This window comes from Antechinus flavipes, chromosome 1 (genome assembly GCF_016432865.1).
Source record: "Antechinus flavipes isolate AdamAnt ecotype Samford, QLD, Australia chromosome 1, AdamAnt_v2, whole genome shotgun sequence".
Lineage (NCBI taxonomy): Eukaryota > Metazoa > Chordata > Mammalia > Dasyuromorphia > Dasyuridae > Antechinus > Antechinus flavipes.
Window position 1 is genome coordinate 12,894,712 of NC_067398.1, and position 13,982 is coordinate 12,908,693.

Here is a 13,982-nt window from a genome sequence, read left to right on the forward strand (position 1 = left end):
CTTTCCCAGCAGTCTCTGCCTCTGCCTCTCTTTGCACAGCGCTGATCTTCGTGCACACTGTGACCCCCCTCCCGGTTCTCTCCCAGACCATCAGGGCTCCTCATTCTATCTTGTGCCCATCCCGACCTCTTGGCAAATCACTTTGACCCCACACCGCCTCCCCGCCCGTGAATCCCCCAGCCCAGTATCATTTTACCCATCAAGCCTCAGGCAGGGAGCCCTCCCAGCAACTCTCACTGCCCAGTTCCCCCCCCCCCCCAATTCCTCAGAAGAGAGCTAGAGAAACCCCCCAGCCCCTGTGGACCCATACTGCTGCCAGGCAATTCTGACTTGCTCTTCCCGGCATTCCCATACTCCCTACTGCCTCCAAAGCACTGCAAGACCTACTACCCTGGGACCTTTGTCAGCACCCTTGCCTGGTTCTCTCTCCTGCTGACCTCCCTGGCTGCTTCTCTGACAGGAAGCTGCGGCCCCCAGTCCTGCTGGTCACTTCCTCTCTCAGCATGTGAGCCTTGTTCAAATGCAGTTGTCGGCTCGTCACCTCTGCCACTCAGCTGGGAGCTAACCCTAAATGCGCTTTTCAGTCTCTCTGTTCTCAGCACTCTGCCCAGCACTGGGCATCTAGCAGGCGCACCATGTTCACCAACTAATTGGGGGGCCAGGCACTCATACCCACAGACTTGTAAGACCATGGCCAGAGCTCCAGCAGGAGATGAGAGCTATCCCTGGGATGGGGGCCCCCATGGGAGGTTAAGGTGAGATTGTGCAAGGAGGCCCAGAATCCTTGACAAAGGCCTCGGCACAACTGTGGGTGTGAGGAGAGGGGAAGGAGAGAGAGACTGGGGTTGGCCATAGAGATCAAGTCACGCCTTTTGTCAGTTTAGCAATTGTGGGTGAGCAACAATCGCCACCATTCTCTGCCCAGCCCCACCCCACAGCGCGTACTGCTCATGGGCACGCTGCTGTCGAAACAAATGCTTCCTTCCTCTCTCTAGTCAGAGGGCTCCGGTCAGCTCAGTCAAAGGCTCAGTGACCAGTCTCCTCTTCTAGACTGGTCGAGAGGCTTTCTAGACCAACAAAGGAGCAGATCTCAGGGCCACTCAGGGAAACTCCCCCTGGAGAAGCCCTCTTTGGGGAGCCACATCACTTACTTCATCACAGAAAGCTAAAGCTCATTATTTGATACATACACTTATCTACTAATAAATCCAATTTTGTCTTCATGAGAGTTTTAAAAACTATGAATTAAAAAAAAAAAAAAACAGGTGCAAAATGCTACCTCTCTTCTACAAAGAACTATTTTCTTAGGGCCAAAAGCAGTGTTTCCAGAGAAAAAATAATCTTCTCCCTCTCTAACTCCTAATTTTTTTTAAGAGTAAAGGCAAAATCTGAATGATGTACTTACCTGCCCACTTCTTTGAGCTTTTTCTGAATTTTACAATGGATTTTCCATTGCCATTTGCCATCTGGAGTATTTAATTCTTCAAGAAATGCCAAGAACCGTTTTAGTTTTTCTGTTATAAAAAACAAAAATAATTCAGTTAATAGACAAATTATAGAGAAACCAAGTATCTTGCGTTTACAAACTTTCATTTCTTTTCCCTTGGATAGTTCTAGGAAGAAGCATTTAATTCCAGAAGTAATGTGAAGGTCCTGGAAACGGCAATGTTGTGGCCAGAGCATCCTTAAGCACACACCAAGAGTGACCAGGCTAGCAGGGGTCAGTGCTGCCGGCTCATTCGGCAGTCGGGCCTGTTTGCATCCAAAGCGTTCCAGAACGTGGCCCAGAGCACGAGGCTGAGACGAAGGAGACTTTTAGAATAAAGACGTAGGTTACAGGACTTCTAGTGACACACAGTGATAAAAAAAGGGAAGGAATACACAATAATAAAGCACTCACTATGTACTAGGCACTAACTAAGCACTCTTCTCAAAAATCATCTCATATGATCCTCATAACAGCTGAGGTAAAAGTATCCAACACATGGGACCAATGACTGAAAACAGAGAAACTCACACACTCACTCACAAGAAACACATGATCATGAGGGAAATGGAAAGAAAACCCATCAAAAGGTCAATGGGAATGTTGCAAACTTACAGCAAACAAGTCTTGTCTCTAAAGAAAAGCTCTAAAAAGGCATCCCCTTCCCCGCCCCTTCCCTAAATGTCAGCAGCCTCTAACTGAAGAAACTGAACGGGACAGGACTGCCCAAGAAAGGCCGCGGCAACCAAGCATAGCAGGGGGCCCTGGTGCGCTTGCCCTTGGCGTGCTTGCCCCTAGTGCCGCCGGAAGCCTCAGATGGATGGAGGTGGGGGCCAGCTTCATCACCAGACATGCAGGGATTATTCTTCTCTAAGTGAACAAGCAAGGGCTCGGTACCCACTCCCCAACACTTACCAGGTATCCCGGAGGCGGGTTACTTGTGGATGTGAGCATTTGCCAGGTCAGTAAGTAACCGGCCTGGTGGCTAAGTTAGTGGTGCCGCTTTGGCAGGAGAGGCACCCAGACCAGGGGAGAATCTATGCCAGAGGAGGCTGGAAGCCCTGGTGGAGGTACTGGGGGTGGAGCTGTGCTGAGAGCTCAGGAGACTGGACCCACCCAAGGGCAGGGACTGCACACATCTCTGGGTACCCCTAGTACTTAGTAGGTACTTTAATACAAGTTTAGGGACTATCAGAGTAACCAAAGTGACCCTGATATTTCACTCCTGGAGGGAAGGCAGTGCTCAAAACCACCAGAGAGGGATAGGTGATTATTATTCCCATTTTGTAGCAGAAGAAACTGAGGCAGGCAGGATAAGGGATTTGCTCAGGTTTGAGCAGCCAGGAAGTGTTTGAGGCTATGTCTGAACTCAGGTCTTCCTGAGAAAGAAAGGAATCACAGGCCGGAACAAGAGACTCAGCAGAGTGCTCTGGAGGCATCCCCAAGGACCAAGATCCCCAGAAGGAGCCCTTACTCTGGACTAAGGCAGTCTGAGCTGGTCAAAAGGGACGGGGAGAGGCAGCTAGCCACTCCCTCACTCAGAGAAACGGAGACATCTCCAAGATTCCAACCAGAGCCTCTCGAACCTTGGAGTCACTTGGAAGAGAAGCCGCAAAGGCGTGCCGCTCCCTTCAATGGCCCTCTAACCCAGACTCACCACGGCAAATGTGGGGTCCACCCAGTTATCAGCAGCCCAGATGGCTCCTTAAGTCCTTATCTAAGAATGGGTCAGGGGATGTTGGGGGTCTCACTTCCAAAGACCAGAATGACAAGTATCTATGGAGTCCACCTAACCAAGGAACAAGAATGCTCGCAGCACCTGCCCACAGGGATGTGGGGAGGACCCGGGCACTTCGCCATGGCGAGCCAGGCAGAAGGGAGAAGGGACACGAGCTCCATGCAGAGGGAGTGACAAATAAAGCCTGCAGCCTCTTCAAGTTCTCTACAGACAGATGCCTGAAATAAGGATAAACACAGCTCAGTGGCATCAGGTAGTACAGCACAAATTATTTCCCTAAAAAAGGCTCCCAGTTATTTAAAAAGGAAAATAAAACAATAAAAAAGGAGGTAATGCATTCATATGAACTTCTAGTAAAGTAAATTGATGAAGTATTCTAGAAAACATCGGGGAGACGAGGTGGAGGCTCCAGGACCATGGAAAAGCTAAATAAGGATCATCAAAAATACATCACAAACCGAAAATAGGAAAAGCTATCCTAGAAGATAACGTGGAGGAGGCTGTAAGAGCTGACCCAAAGGTTCTGAGTACGTGCCCACTGACTAGACTATGCACCTTCTATGAGAAGCGCTGATCTACCTCAACTTATAGAGTTTCATAATCGAGGCTGCTGGAGGGTGACTTTTTTCCCCAGCTGTGACTTTTACAGATTTTTTTTGCCAAGCCATAAAGGAGTTATGCAGCTAATAATAACAGTAACTAGATTATTTCCATTTTATAGGTGAAAAGTGGAAGTAAACTTGCCTAGAATCACATAGCTGCCAAGTGTCACAAGGCAATTCAGACTGTCCTTAGGTCTAGGCCTCTATCTGGAGCAAAGCGCGGCAAGAAGCCACATCAGGGCAGAAACCCAAGCCCAAGGACTCTATGGTTTATGGGAGCCAGCTAAGAATGAGTTATCAACAACATACCCATCACACACTATTAGAGGGAAGTATAAATTAGGGGGAAGATCCAAAAGGACTGAACTAAAACTCACCAAGACAACGCAGCCGGCTACTACATGCCAACAGAGGTACAGAATGATGAGAAAAGACTAAAAAGCAAAAAGTCTTGAGAAAGACCTAAAACTGAGTAAGAAGGCAGGCAGAAATGGGAAGTATTTTAAGAAATAAAATTCTTACCAACTGTTACCGCTTCTGGATTTAGAACAGATTCATCAGATACAATAAAACCTCCAGAAACAAACAGTTCATTGTATGTGTGGTTTTTAACATCATCTAAGCTATCAACTCCAGCAAAACTAACACAGGAGAGCCTCTTCAAAGTCACTAAGCCAGGAACCTGTTTAGAGAAAAAGAAAATAAATTACCCACTGAAATGCAAATGTGAAGGGGCCATGTAATGAAGTCTATTAAAATCTACAAAAATCATTTTAACACAAAAGTGGAGTCTCTATGGAACTCCAGGCCATCATCTCAATTAAACACAATCTGACTATATGCCCATATGTTTCTACCTATCTCGCCATAAAGATCAATGGACAAACATACAGATATATCAATAAGCAGGCAGCTAAGGCATATGCGCATGTGATCAAATTGCACTGGAGAAATTTCAAAAAATTATTAAACCGATTTCTAACCTCCAAATAACTTATAATCTAGTAAGTCAGAAAAATAACAGCACTGAACAATGCAGTAATGACCAAAAATCTCAGGGAGGAAGTGACACTCAAGAAGAGTAGAATGCAGCAAAGTAGAAAAAAGGAGGCCATTTCACAACTCAGGAAGAAAGGCAACTCCAAGATGATGAATCCTACAACAAACTGCAACAACAAACCCATAAACCTCTCTGTATTTCACAGACTAACATTTAACAGTACGCTCACAAAAGTAGTAACAAATTATTTTTTATAAAGTTGGTACCACTCCCTAACAGGCCTACCTTGTGAATGAAACTTGCAATATCTTCATTTTGAATAATGATCAATAGTTTATCTAATGTTGATCTTCTTTCCAAAAACTGCTCTGGATGACATTCTGTATTGCCTAATTTGATAAGATATTCCTGTTCAAGGAAAAAAAAAAAAAACAGTCTGAAAAAAGCACATATATGCAAGAAAAAATTAGATAGGAATTGCTAAGTAAACCCCCGAGATCACGAAAAGTTGCATAGACCTGCTTAAGCAATGTTCAGTGAAGCATCGAACATCGGAATCTACCCCTCAACTTGAAAAATAGAGGAACCCAAAGCCAGAGGAAAGGCAAGGACTAAAACTTTTTTCTTCTCACTTGGAAGCAACTTTTCTTAAGGAACCATCTGAAAGTTTCAAAACTCACCAAGTTTTCTGTTTGCCACTTATGTAATTATTTGTCTCATGACAGAACAACAAAAATGCACCGTGAGGAAGAGACTATAATGTTTTCTGATTCCAGTCCTTAAAATCTAATAGACTACAAAGGAAAAAGAAGCAAGCAATCTATTTGCTATTTTTGTGGTAATTTTAGTAATTAAAGCCCTATCAGTCACCTTGATGTCGTCCTAATACCCCAAATCCTAACAACTATCCTATTTCTCAATTCTTGCTTGATTCTTTTTTCCTCAGGCAAGTGGGGGAAAGTAGGAAAAAGAGTTTGACTCTGAGGTCTACTTCCAATCACTCTGGTGGCATCCCAGCAGTAACCAAAGCTGAGGGCCAACTGGAAAACAGGGTGTGGAGTGGAAACAGCACAGATTTGAGTTCCGATTCTGCCATTTACTAATAATCCAATCACACTGAGAAAGTCAACTCAAGTTCTATGAGTCTTAGGTTCCTTAAAAAGATTACCAACCGTATTACGGCCTCAAGTATGTAAAGAACTTTATAACCATAAAACAAACTAAAATTTTACCACACTATAAATGTTTTATGTAGCTAATGCCTTAACATGTAGGAGTACTCCATTCAAGTAGCATGTTCTACGTAACAGAAAAGCCAAAAAGAATTTAAATGGTGCACTTTTATTCTCATAAAAGATTAGAGTTAAATCTGACAATTAGAGGTATTTGATAATGTCATAAGGTCATCATAAACACCAGTTAAGGTTTATACCAATGTAGCTCTAAAAGAAAGTAATCTGAATCATGTTAGCCTAGCATTAAACTCTATAATATCCCTCCTGGGATTTTTCTTTCCTTTTGAGGGGATAAATCCTTGAAAAGAATCCCCCTCAATTTTTGCTAATTTCTCCTGAAAGCCAAGTTCCAAAAATGATTTCAATTTATTGAGATTTTGCAAAAGACTGAAAGCATAATTTTTAATAAATCTATTCAATATGGGAAGGTTATCTACCTTCTTAGAACAAGAAAATAATTCTTCTAAAGAACATTTCTTATGTTCACTGAGTGACCCAGTTACTTTTTTAATGCTGAGAGGTTCTGGTGTGGGAACTCCCTACAAGAAAAGATCCACAAAGAACAGGGGACTCTTGCTCAAAGTCCCAGAGGTAGAACACGCCCTTGGGGTCTCCTGACTTTAGGGCTTGCTCAATGATGCCTTTCACCTTAAGGATGATAAGTTCTCGTAAATGAAAGGATTGGGAGAACAATTTTTATTTTCTTCATTAAATGAATACTCTCAAGGTCAAAAAGTAAAATGAAATCAGTTTATCTCCAGCAAAGATTAACTATAAAAATAACAAAACTAATTTAAAGATGTGTGATACAATCAATCCCAGGGCTCACAGGCATCACCTTTCCTGTAAAAGGCACATCAATCAAAAATCCAAACACTTCTCTATATTGCACTGATAAAAAAGAGGGAGTTAAGTTTCCTGCAACCCCCAAAGAACTAGAATTTTTTACTAGAAATGACTAAAAATTAACTTTTCTGTGTATAATTCTTTAGAACAAAACATTAATAACATGCACTTTTCCCAACATGGTAACCATGAAATGACCCATTAAATATAAGGCGGAAGAGAGCTGTGCTGGACGAGAGGGGCAGGACCAGGGCCAGCCTGTTATGTCAGAAGAACTCAGAGGTAAAACAGGGGGAAGGGGGCCGACATCTTCTAAGGTTCCTTTAGCCTCCCCAGATGCCTCAAGAGTGAGTCAGATGGGCTCAACCCTGGCCTGGAAGCTCAAGAGCAGGGCAGCATGGGGAGGGGGGAGGCAGGACTGTGGTTGGACTCAGCATCTTTGGTTTTTTTCCTCTACTGTGAACAGCCTGGAATGTGAATGGCTGTCAATGCAAAAGTGAAAATGAGGTTACTGATAATAACATCATGTGAATGCTTGAATAAGTTAAAAACACGTAAATGTAAAAGACCATGGTATTATCTTATATACTTAAAAAACTGTCACAACTTATATAAAACAAAGTCTATCACTGAATTATTATTTTTAAAGGTTTTTTTAATCTCTGTAGAGAAAAAACCTAGAGAAAAATTTAAAACCGCTTTACAAGAATTTAAAGCATTGTGACAAAATAGCATTAACCTGTAAGAAGAAATTATTATTAAGAAAATTAAGAATCTGACTTGAAGAATTTCTGATTTCAAGTTCTTTATCTAAACCAAACCCATGTTTGTATATTCTTATCTCTGCAATTTCTTCAAGTGTATTTACCTTTATTTCTTTGCAAAGCATACTTTCTTCTTCTTCATGAATATAGAATTTCACGGTATTTTTCTGGACATCTTTCATGATTTTTACCAAGCTGTTAAACACTTCTGGCTCTAACTGGCTTATAAAATTTGACAAAGATGGCTGAGTGGAAATGTTTATGTCATTGGGTGCTTTGGAAATTTCTTTTTCCATTGATTCCAGGGTACCCTCATTAGAAGCAGTTTGGTCAGGCGTCCGTATGGGTTCTGGAACCTGATGAACTTGATGATCCATTTCTACTTCAGTCAAACACAATGTGGTCGAAGAAGGCTGCTCATGAGAGTCGGTCTCTTTCTGCATAGAATGATGACGGTGAGATTCTGGTCCTCGTTCAGTGTTGAAATCACTTGATGAAACTTGTATAACCTGACTTGTTGGAATATTCAACCCTATCCTTGTACAACTATCTTCAGGACTAATACAAATTGTAGGTGTGTGCCGGCCACAGGATAACGTTTTGGCAATGATAAGGTTCAATTTTTCATGTAAGCCATTTACAAAGTCCTGAATACTAATTTCAGAGGGTTCAGAACATACATACGCAGAAAGTCTAGTTATTTTTTCTTGTGCTGAGAAGGAAGGTGTAGAAATTCGACTGACATATGAAATGTTTTTTTGTTTCAAAATCTCTTCTATTTTCCTTGAAAAAAAATTATATTCTTCTAACATTGTATTTTCTGTGGTTCCACTCAATCCATGTGTGGCTGCCAAAGGATTCTCTTTGGCTAGCACACACTGCTCCTCCATTTTCTTCCCCTGACTTGTGAGTGTTCCATTTTCTGGTATCCTCTTTACGTCTGAAAATGGAGAGTATGGACACTGATCATCAGAGCTCTTCTGCCTATTTATTACCCGGGGATCGTTAGGAAAGGCATCCTCCGGTGGTAGACACACCAGCTGTTGTTCCAGGGATTTCATACCTACATAGGAAAAGTTGATTATTATAAGAACAAACCAAAAAGATTAACAAATAAAAATAAAAATAATGGGAAGAATTTTAAGGAAGACGGTAAGTTATTTTTCTTTATCCTGTAATAACCCCCATTCCCTTCTTCGGTGCCAAATGGCACATTAGACGATTTAAATCAAACCATCATTTGTCCCCAAAATTGGGAAATTTGTCAACATTAGTTTACATCTTAAACTAAGCACTTTTCATTCTAATTTGAGTCACAGCAGTAGATGCTTAGGAAAAAAAATTAAATTCCAAGTGTGAATGTCAATCATAGTCTAGTTGTCCTACATGTGGCTGGACTCCAAATTCTATTAAAATAGCAATTCTGAGCAATAGAGGAAATGGCATTTTGCCATTTTCATTTTTGAGTGGGAGAGAACACGTGTTGCAAGCTTGGCATCAGCAGCAGGCAGGGTTGGTGCCGAGAATCAGGTCTGCTCAGTTCTTTCGGTGTTTGCCAAGTCATGACAGCTATGGTCATTCTCCATCCGTAATACTTAAGCACTGAGACAACTACCAGGTTAACATAATAAAATATCCACTTTGTTAAGTAAGATTTTGTGTAACATGTTTCTAAATAAACTGACTTAGAAAAACCTCCAAAAAGATGAAGCACTTTTTAAACACACGTTTTGATATGTTCCAGTGAAGAAAAGATTTCCTTAAGTGAAATGCTACACAGTTTACACCCACATTTCAGAGTTTGAAAAATGTTTTCAATGGAAAATGCTGCTTTTTCCATGATTATAAAAATACAAGCATCACTCTATAAAGGCTTAAAAAAAAAGTTCAAAGTACATTCAAGCAATCAATTTTATATTCTTTTCCAAAATTGTATATTTGGGATAGTTATTTATCTCACAAACACAGTTTTCACACGGTTTTCTATCAGTAGAACATTGACTTCTTGAGGCTAGGGACTGTTTCCTTTTGTCGTTACATCATTAGTACCATGTAAGTTAGTAGGCGCTTTAAAATGCCCCCTGCCAACCCGGCTGCACTGCATGTGGGGGCTTTTCTGCTTCTCTACCATATCCCCAGAACCTTGTCGCCGAAAACACTTCAACATCCTTCAGGATCCATTGGGCTCTGCTATCACACATCTTTCATCACCTTTTCCTCCTCTGACTGGAAGGAGGAGTCAAGAACTCCAAAAGCTTTAAGTAAGGAGGGAGCTCCAGTCAGACATTTCCTTTTCTACCCATCCCCAATGGCTTTTCAACTTGTGGCTCTTCTCCTTAACAAGAGAATGTCTTTCTTCTTCCTTCCCATTTGCATACCCAGCCCGGCACATAGCAGCCTTTTAAGAACATTATTGACTAACCAGATAGATTGAGCTTTATTTTCACGAGTGAAATATCAATCCCTGACCATTTCAAAAAGCTTTCAGTAACTGCAATTCTCGTAACTGGTGGCAAATGTTAATAAACTGTTAATCCTAGTAGATGTCTGTGAAATAGAAGATCCTTCAAATCAAAGCCCTCAGTTTCATCAAATTCTTTCAAAATAGTTTAACCACATAGTAACTCCCTGTTCAAATTAGCACTTACCTATTGTACATCTAGCGTTGCATATTACATATGCCTATTACAACAATATGCTCTTTCTATCTGGAATACAATTTTGAAGCAGCTGAGCTGAATTATATTTACTTTAATCTATATGTTGTCAGGTTTGTAGTTTAAGAAATAGTCTTGAAAATCAAAATAATTGTGCAGATTTGTGAAAAATCAATTTAAGATTAAGAAATAAAACTAACTCTTCACTTATAAAGAAGCAACATTAAGTCTGAAATGCATTAGGATTTTATTATTAAATGACTTTCACTGGATAAATAATTTTATCCAATTCAAAAGATTTTCCTCATAATTATTCTCTAAGACACAGAATGCCTTACAAATTCACGACTTAAAACCAGAAGCTTCTCAGAGGCCATCAAAGTACAACCAAGAAAAGTAAGTGGAACAATTTGGCAAAAATAACAGAGCAGAAGGATCAGAAGCAGAATCCCAACCCAGTTCCTCCAGCTCCAAACCCCTGGGTAGCCTTTGTCTCTCCCATATTCAAGAACAATATAAGACAGTGTAGAACAACTGCAGCTCATATTTCTATTACACTTTATGCTTTGCAAAGCTTTCTCCGCAATAACTCCAAGAGTTAAGAAACATACTAATTTCACTATAGTAAACAGTACAATTCTGTGGAATTTTATTGCTTAACAAAAGTGTCTTGTGAATATTCCATCAAAGAAGAAAAGTATATAAACAAATTATACAAAAGTATAATTTCTCTAAAGGCAGAATCACCCATATTTTGGGGGGCACAATACCGAGATAAGAACCACAGAAGTATTCAATTATAATCCCATTTAACATGGCTGTTATTTCTTTTCCAGGAAGAGAACCTTGAGATGTACTATGTTACTTCTAATCTTCTTACTGTGCCTAGATTAAGAACCTAAAGGTTTTCCCAAAGAAAACAATTAAAAACTGTTCCAAGAGAAGTGATCACTACCAAAGTCTGTTCAAACCATAAAATCACTCGTGTCCTTTTCCTCCAAAGCAGAAGTTGGAGCAAAGTACCAAAAAGAAAAAAAAAAAAAAAAAAAAGGCAATATAATAAAAGGTCCACCATGAAACACTAAGAGAGAACACATTCTACAACTACTTCCAAAATTAACCAGAAGAAACTGAGTTCAGACAGCTGTAATTTTATAACTATATACACATACACACACACATATATGTGTAAAGATATATATGCATATCCCACATACTAGAGCCAGACTGAATTAGAGAATAAAAATTAAAACAAAAGCAAACAAACTAAAAAAGAAAAAAAATGCAACACAATAAAAGGTCCACTATGAAATACTAGGAGAGAACATGTTCTACGACTACTTCCAAAATTAACCAGAAGAAATTGAGTTCAGATAGCTGTAATTTTATAACTATATACACATACACACACACACACACACATATATATATATATATGCGTACAGATACATATGCATATCCCACATACTAGAGCCAGACTGAATTAGAGAACAAAAATTAAAACAAAAGCAAACAAAACAAAAAAGAAAAAAAAAGCTCAAAAAAACCACCTCAGATGAAATTGAAAAGCTGGGGCATAGAAAGTCCAAATTCTACTTTTTAAAAAAAAAAATTTAATTACAAGAGGAAGAACTTAAAACATCTGTCAATTTAAAAAAAAAAAGTACTTAAAGCGAATGCTATAATGATTTCATGTTTTGTCACCAATTCTCAGCAGAATGAGTGTTCTTTTATGCTGTTAACACTAAAGAGAATCTGCTACAGATGAAAGAACTATAACCCTTAAGAAAATTCAGATACTTCCTGAAAAAATTCCTCTAAATATATCTGACATTAGCTGAGGGTTATTGTACAAATTGTACAGGTGGTCTTTCATCACCTCTTGTCACTTAAGGACCCACTCAAAATGCCCTTCTAAGAAGTTATTAAGGCCCAAAAATGCAGGCAGCAGTCCTGGAGTTGGGCACACTGTGGGGGAGAGAACAAAGCAAATCCACTGCCTGCTCACCTGGTGTCTGGTTATCCTCATGCTCCCCAAGTTGATCTTCTGGACTTCTTGCATTCCCTCCTGGGAGAAAGCAGCAGTTAGCATTTGTGGACTTTCTCCAAAGATATCTACTAAATCCATTTAGCACCTTTCAGACAAACTAAAAGCTTACAAACACTATAAAATATAGCTTAAAATAATCCTATCGTATTTTCCTAATGCATAAGATTCAGATAAGATGTTCCACTGTTCCTTTCCACGAAAGAAACACTAAGGGAGGTTACATTTAATATCAAAGCCTAGAAGCTGACATTCAGACATTCTCCAAATGATTTTCCAAAAAGAAATGGGGAAATCACAGAGAATTCACCTGAAGAAAATCGAGATAGCAAAGTAACAACCGGTCCAGACAATCCTCTTGTTTTCAGTCAGTGAACCCAGCTTTACATTCTCTCTCAGGAGTGGGCAGCGCACCCTCCTCTGCCTATGTCCTAGGGTCTCTTCCTTTCTGGTCAAACCCTGACAGTGATTTCAATCCCAGAGGAGGTCATCCTCAGCATCCCTTTTGTCTGAGCAACGGCTACGTCATAGCTAGTCACTCTTTCTGGAAAGATGCCATTTTCCTTGAAAAGATTTATAAGAACTAACAATAAAGAGTAAAAAGAGGATATAGAGTAAGAGCAACTAACACCAGACCAACTTAAAGAAAGAAAAACAAGAACCTCATTTTCATCAAGGATATCAAAGGTAAATACATCCACAGCATAACAATAATGAAACTTCAATCTCCAGACTAAAAAGTGACTGTTCTTTTAGCTTGCACTGAACTACTTCCTAGCTCTCAATTCAATCTCACTATGTAAAGTCATCAAAATGTAAAAATATTTCTCTACGATGACTTTCTCCATTCAGAAAACAATTTCATTCCAATCAAAGGATTTCAAGCTAAACCATCCCCAACCTGATTTGGTGAACTTGTTCTAAAATGAGAAGATATGTCATGGTATAAATAAGGACTTATATGGAACCTTTATTAAAAACAAGACTTCTGTCATCTTTTTTTCAGAGAACTTGCATATCACTCTCCACAATCCAAGACCACAGTGCTCTGGCTCTTTAGTATCTATGAGTGCCTGATTTAGTGGTAGACACCTATCACATTTGGGAGCAATGTATTGTCAAAGAGTCACAAGCAACACATGACCTATCAATAAGATAAGAATTCCCTATCTCTATTGCATGAACCAAGTCTTACAAAGCTGTAAAAACCTAAACACAAGACACCATTTTATATTTTATTAGAAACAGAATACATTCAGAAAAAAATGAGTCAAGAGGCAAACACAGGAAAATTGCACACCTTTAGAAAACTAAATATTTACTTCCCTTGACTTCAGGAAACTCCCAAGTGTGAATGTACTTAGTTCTTACCTGTAATTGGAATTAGTTTCCAATGCATTCCACCCTCCATGGCATTACGTGAGTTAGAGTGATGTTTACGGCTGCCATGTTCAACAGATGTGGTAGTACCCAAGTTGTAATTACCAAAATTATTCATACTACTACTTTTTGGACCCTAAAAATTAAGCAAATCAAAACATCCAATTTAATGTACATACTCAAAGCATCAATGGCAAAAATTGTTTTTCTCACAGTAATATTTAGCC

The 13,982-nt window shown here is 39.8% G+C and overlaps 1 protein-coding gene across 4 annotated transcripts in view; it reads right to left on the reverse strand.

Annotated features, from left to right (window-relative positions):
• The window catches only part of TASOR (transcription activation suppressor), a 96,559-nt gene that overhangs the window by 26,056 nt on the left and 56,521 nt on the right, over window positions 1-13,982 (reverse strand). For 3 of the 4 annotated variants that reach the window (XM_051979121.1, XM_051979135.1, XM_051979125.1), the window contains 6 exons: window positions 13,747-13,891; window positions 12,337-12,396; window positions 7,776-8,734; window positions 5,112-5,234; window positions 4,349-4,508; window positions 1,406-1,514 (listed from right to left, as the gene is read on the reverse strand). In XM_051979121.1, coding sequence (XP_051835081.1) covers window positions 1,406-1,514; window positions 4,349-4,508; window positions 5,112-5,234; window positions 7,776-8,734; window positions 12,337-12,396; window positions 13,747-13,891 — 1,556 coding nt within the window. The remainder of the gene's footprint in view (window positions 1-1,405; window positions 1,515-4,348; window positions 4,509-5,111; window positions 5,235-7,775; window positions 8,735-12,336; window positions 12,397-13,746; window positions 13,892-13,982) is intronic. The other variant, XM_051979120.1, reaches the window with a different exon arrangement.